At 36.6% G+C, this 5,660-nt stretch overlaps 1 protein-coding gene across 1 annotated transcript; it reads right to left on the bottom strand.

The window, feature by feature from the left end:
* Positions 1 to 687: 687 nt before the first annotated feature.
* LOC125205205 (4-coumarate--CoA ligase 2) lies at positions 688 to 4,201 on the bottom strand. The gene is made up of 6 exons (XM_048104028.2): positions 3,039 to 4,201; positions 1,702 to 1,900; positions 1,463 to 1,608; positions 1,307 to 1,374; positions 1,124 to 1,226; positions 688 to 1,005 (listed from the first exon to the last, which is right to left on the bottom strand). The coding sequence occupies exons 1-6, from the start codon at positions 4,104 to 4,106 to the stop codon at positions 880 to 882; spliced, it is 1,710 nt and encodes a 569-aa protein (XP_047959985.2). The 5' UTR covers positions 4,107 to 4,201; the 3' UTR covers positions 688 to 879.
* Positions 4,202 to 5,660: the final 1,459 nt, after the last annotated feature.

Here is a 5,660-nt window from a genome sequence, read left to right as displayed (position 1 = left end):
ATTTAGACCTAATTTATGAATTTATTTATTGTAACTTTCAATGCAACAGCGGTGTTGTAGGGACAAGATTCCAACTGATCAAACACTCTCAAAGCCTTTTGTCAACAACCAGTAAAGTTACTATTCTTTTATGTTCATTAATTGATAAGTAATGGACTCTATGTATCACATTCAAGATCATATTTTCTTTTTAGTTTGTCTATTTAAAATGTCCACTTTCTATATTTGGAATTAAATCTCTCTCTCTCCTCTCTCATCATTAAAATATTCAATTACTTCCACCACTCTATTTTATCATAAACAACTATTCCACCTAAAATTATGTGTTACTCAAAAATATGATTATCTTAAATGAGACGAAGGGAGCGCTATTTATCCTGTTAAAAAATGCTATTGAAAATATAGTAGAAAATGCAAAAGGGCACTCAAATCCCTTTGTGATTCTATAATTTGGACTACGTAACCTGAAATGTTTTTGGCAATTTATCGATAGTAGATATTCATGGGATTTCAGTAATTAAATATATAAATTAAAATATCCTTTGTAATTCAGTGTCATTTTTCCTTAAGATTAATTAGTAAAGCTCGTGTTATTTTAATTTTACAAAAGACCATATATAAAAGAGAACGTATTGTTGCATGAGTTTTGCAAATTGCAATGTCAAATACTATTGAACCACAACTTAGTTATTGCAAAGATTCAATGGCTCGAATAAATAGTGAGATAATTATTACAAACAATTACATGACAAAAAACTGTTTGCTTACACAAATAAATTATATAAACATGAAAAAAAGTACTACTCCGTAATAAATAGACGCGACTTAGTAAATGATAAAACAAAAATAAATATTTCCGGAGGTTGAATATATATAGAATTAAGTGGTGGAGTTTGCTGCCGCCGCAAGCTTAGCTCTCAGATCTTTCCTTAATATTTTACCAGATGTAGACTTGGGAATTGAGTGAACAAAGTAGACTTTGTGTAGTCTCTTATAAAACACCACCTGCTCAATTTATAACAACAAAAAAATAATCACAATTTGTTGATAGGAGTATATACTACACTTTTTTATATATCTAGAATTGCAATAAAAAAATTATTAGGATTTTAATTTAAATTACCTGTTTGGAGATGAATTCTTTAACAACTTCTTCAGTAAGTTCGCAACCATTTGATGGAACTACAAAGGCAACAGGAACTTCACCAGCAGCTTCATCTTTTTGCCTATTGCATAAATATAACAAAATAGTTAGATAAATCTAATTAGTGGGTAGTAATAAAAAAAATCTTAATTGATTACTCACGGCACGACAGCAGCATCAGAAATTTGGGGATGGGAGATGAGAAGAGCCTCCAGCTCAGCTGGTGGAACCTGCTCATCGTAAACAATACATATGTTATATCTACATTTTAATCACATATATACATAATAAATACTAGTAAAAGTATAAGTAAGTTACCTGAAAGCCTTTGAATTTGATGAGTTCCTTGACCCTATCTACAATGAAAACATCGTCATCGTCGTCCACATACCCGATGTCTCCGGTGTGAAGCCAGCCGTCCACGTCTATGGTTCTAGCAGTCGCCTCCGCATCATTTAAGTACCCTGTTTTCACATATTTATGAATCAACTAATTGTTGCACGAGATAAATTGCATATGTTAGTATAGTTGCAAATTACTAATTAAGAAGTAAGTACCTTTCATGATCTGGGGTCCACGGATGCAAATTTCGCCCGGTTGGTTGCGGGGGAGGGAGCAGCCAGTGTCCGGGTCGACGACTTTGAGCTCAGCGTTGCGGACCACATTGCCGCATGAACCGGACTTGGTTGGTAGTGGCAACTTAGCGAAGGACGGCGACATAGATAAGACCGGCCCGGCCTCAGTCATGCCGTAACCCTAATTTATCATAAACCCACCAACTTATTTTCTTTAATTAAAGAAATAGATAAAGTAACATAAAAGAGATACTACTACGAAGTAACCAAAAAGAGGTCATGAATATTAAAATTAATTTTTTTGGTTATTTTCGAGTTGACACTATACGAAATATATTTATTTTAAAAGATGGCGTATACTAATGTTATAAGTACTCCACATTTAGGTAGAATAGTTTATCTGCAATCTTAAATTAGTCCTAGTACTTTGGCAGGCCCACAAATTACACAGATGCACTTATACGGCTCTATTTTATTGCCAACATACTAATAACTAATCAAAATAAGGAATTAATTAAGCAAATCAAAATGCAATTTTTTGGATGTATACAAAATAAATGCACGGTTCGTAGAGAGAGATATTGCACCGAATTTTCAACAAAGTTAGCTGGCGCTACCATTCAACATTTATTGATCAATTAGAATGGCTTACTTAATTTGATTTCATTTGATTTAACCCCTTTATAGTGATACTCCCGTCAAAACTCAAATCTCAAATCAGTCTATTTAGTCCTATAATTTCTATAAATTGTTTAAATAATTATAGAATGATTGCCAATCTCTGGAGTTGCCACCACGTAACATGCATGTTAAAAATTTGTACACAAAGTTATGTACTTAGCCATGAATAATAATATCATAATTTCTATCCTTTTTTTATTCTAAGTGGGTTAGATAGAACACAAGGAATTCATGATATTTGACAAAAATAATAAATTTATGGCCGGATTAATAAATATAAATTTCCTAGCTAGTTTGTCCATACTATTATAATTTTTTTAAGTAATATTAAGTTATAATATAATTCAAAACCAAGAAAGTAATAGATGCAAATGTTACTATAATAAGGATTCAAATCAGTTAGTTATATATGCAACACATGTAATGAATAATGACAAACTAATCCTACCTAACTTCACATTCCTCCACCTACCCAACTAATTTTCCTAACACTAAATTTAGAGTAAAATAAAGTAAATTAACTAATAATAATTCTTATAATCTCTAATTAAATTGAAATTAGTATTTCCGGTATTAATTGATCATTTAAAGGACATGAAAAATAAAGTCAGGTAAATCAGTTATTTTTCACTTTTCACCTGTCCAAAAACCGCTTGCGGCAGGCGGCTGAGCAGAGCCGCTTCCAGCTCCTTCCCAAGCGGCGCCGCCCCAGACAAAACCATCCTAATCGAGCTGAGGTCGAAGTTATCCACCAGAGGATTCTTCGCCAGCGCCAGCACAAGCGGCGGCACCACCGCTGCCACGGACACGCGGTGGCGCTGAATGAGCTCCAGCAGCGAGCCGATCTCGAATTTCTGCATCAGCAAAACCCCCGCGCCGGCCCTCAGCGAGCAGAGCAGCACCGAATTCAGCGAGTAGATGTGGAAGAGCGGGAGCACGCACAAAACGACGTCGTCGGGCTTCAAATACAAATTGGGATTCTCCCCGTCCACCTGCTGCGCGATGCTCGTGATCAAGCTCTTGTGCGTGAGAATGACGCCCTTGGGCAGCCCCGTGGTCCCGGACGAGAACGGCAGCGCCACGGCGTCGTTCGGATCGATCTCCACCTCGGGCAAGGCCGCCTCGTCCGCCTCGGAAAGCGCCGAGAAAGGCAGGCAGCCCTCCGGCGGCGCGTCGATGGTGACCACGGAGAAATCCTCTCCGAAGACGATGGATTCGTCGCCGGTGTCGCGGAGCTTGTCGACGTACATGGCCTGCGTGACGATCATCTTCGACTTGGACGCTCTGAACTGCTTGAAGATCTCGTTGGAGGTGCAGAAGGGGTTGGCGGTGGTGGTGACGGCGCCGATCATCGACGCGCCCATGAATGTGAAGACGAACTCGGCGCAGTTCTGGAGGAGCGCCATCACGACGTCGCCTTTCTTAATCCCGTGGCTGGAGAGGCCGGCGGCGACCTTGCGGCAGATGAGGTGCGTCTCGGCGAAGGTGTAGGAATTGCCGGCGCCGGTGCCGACGAGGAGGCAGGGGCGGTCGGGGTAATCGGAGCAGTTCTGGAAGCAGTAGGTGTGGAGGGGAATGTCGTTGGAGATTGGAATGGTGGGGAGTTTGGAGACGAAGATGTGAGTTTCCTCCGTCGATGGAGTCTGCGGCAGCGCGTGAGATGAGAGCTCCGGATTCTGAGCTTCCGCGGCCGCTACCGACAACATTGTGGATCGCTTCTCTTTTTTAATTCTTCTTCTTCAATTGAGAGAGAGAGAGAGAAAGAAAGAAGAGAGGTGGCAGTTTTGTGTGAGAAGAGAAGAAATAATGTATAAATACGAGAAGAAAGGGTGTGTTGATTTTGAGTAGGTAGGTGAGATTTACGAGAGGAAGAAACGGTAGCTGCAACCGCTGACGCTGCGCAAACCATTACCAAGCGATCCACCTACTCTTCTTGCTTGGGCTAGTCAATTCTTCATTATCTTTTTTATTATTATTATTGTTTTAATTTATAATAAATCTACGTCACTAAATTTTATACAGCCAAAAATTAGTTTATTTGAAAAAAAAATAGGTTTATCTATGCATTTAATTAAAATATATGGATGCGTATATAGTACATGAAAAGTGCATAATATTGTGGTCATATATTTTGATTTGTGTATAATTTTTTTACTTTTTAGAACAATTTATGCCTACTTTAATTCAAATTTTAAAAATAATACAAAGAAAATTCAAATATAAAAATTTAAAATGAGGTTAAAGGCTAATAAGTCTTTTTAACTTGTTCACTTACTATATTTGTTATTTTAATATATAATTTATACATCAAATTATTAATTTAACCTTATTTTGATTGTATAAAATTTGATTGTTTATCGTTACTCTTTAATTTATGGTATATTTTTCATATTTTTATCAGTGTGATGGAAGAATCGTGTACATAATTATTTCACCTCCTGAATAGATCAATTATGAATTGAACTGGTCTTTTCTAATTGATCATGTTTCGCTGCTAATAAAGATGCTTTTTGTACTCCATTCAAATGGATTTTAAAAAGTACTCTACGGCTGAAGATTAGTTTTGAAAATGTGTTTAATTATCAACAAATTAAGATGATTTTTTCTATAATTGAAAAGGTATTAGTAAAGTCATTCGTTGTTGGAGTGTCCCATTTATTAAGATATGTACTAAAATGCAGGCCTGCTTAACCGGTTCTCCGGTTCTCGGGGACCTGGAGAATCCGGTTCCGGTTCCGGTACCGGTTCTAATGTTTTCATAAATTCCGGTTCCGGTTCTACTCGGAACCGATCGGTTCTTATCCGGAACCGAATAATATATATTAAATTTAATTTTTTTTTATTAAAATTGAAGTATAATAATTAACGGTAATTCATTTATTATTATCAAGGTTGGTTTTGATTCTTTAGTTTTACTGAATGTATTCCTTCGCTATTGCTTAAAATAAATGCTACTCTTGGTTTGACTATATAATTTTCCAATTTATGTGTTTGGATCATTATTTACCATTATACTTTGAATGCCTTAAACAAAAATAATTTTAACAGATCATGAAAGCTCTTAGAGGAGTCAAGGGTGGAGGTTACTAATCGAGGAAACGTGCGAAAGAATATACCATGACTCTGGTTTGACATCACAGACAACTCGTGGGCTAACGTGAGAATCAAATTTCTTGATACTAAGTGGAGATTATGTAATTTTTTTGTTATATATAAGTTAAATCTAGTTTGGTGTCAGATTAAAATTAGGTAAATAATAA

The sequence above is a fragment of the Salvia hispanica genome, chromosome 6 (genome assembly GCF_029641045.1).
Source record: "Salvia hispanica isolate PSC_SH4W2 chromosome 6, Shi_PSC_v1, whole genome shotgun sequence".
Classification (NCBI taxonomy): domain Eukaryota; kingdom Viridiplantae; phylum Streptophyta; class Magnoliopsida; order Lamiales; family Lamiaceae; genus Salvia; species Salvia hispanica.
The sequence above is the reverse complement of the archived record's forward strand: the minus strand, read 5'-3'. Positions and strand labels throughout refer to the sequence as shown.

What these genes read in the sequence shown, in the direction of transcription:
- LOC125205205 (XM_048104028.2), bottom strand. Translation starts at nt 4,106, where the DNA reads ATGTTGTCGGTAGCGGCCGCGGAAGCTCAGAATCCGGAGCTCTCATCT. An exon ending in TGGACCCCAGATCATGAAAG is followed by an intron (nt 1,609 to 1,701) that starts GTACTTACTTCT and finishes ATGTGAAAACAG; the next exon opens with GGTACTTAAATGATGCGGAG. An exon ending in TCAAATTCAAAGGCTTTCAG is followed by an intron (nt 1,375 to 1,462) that starts GTAACTTACTTA and finishes TACGATGAGCAG; the next exon opens with GTTCCACCAGCTGAGCTGGA.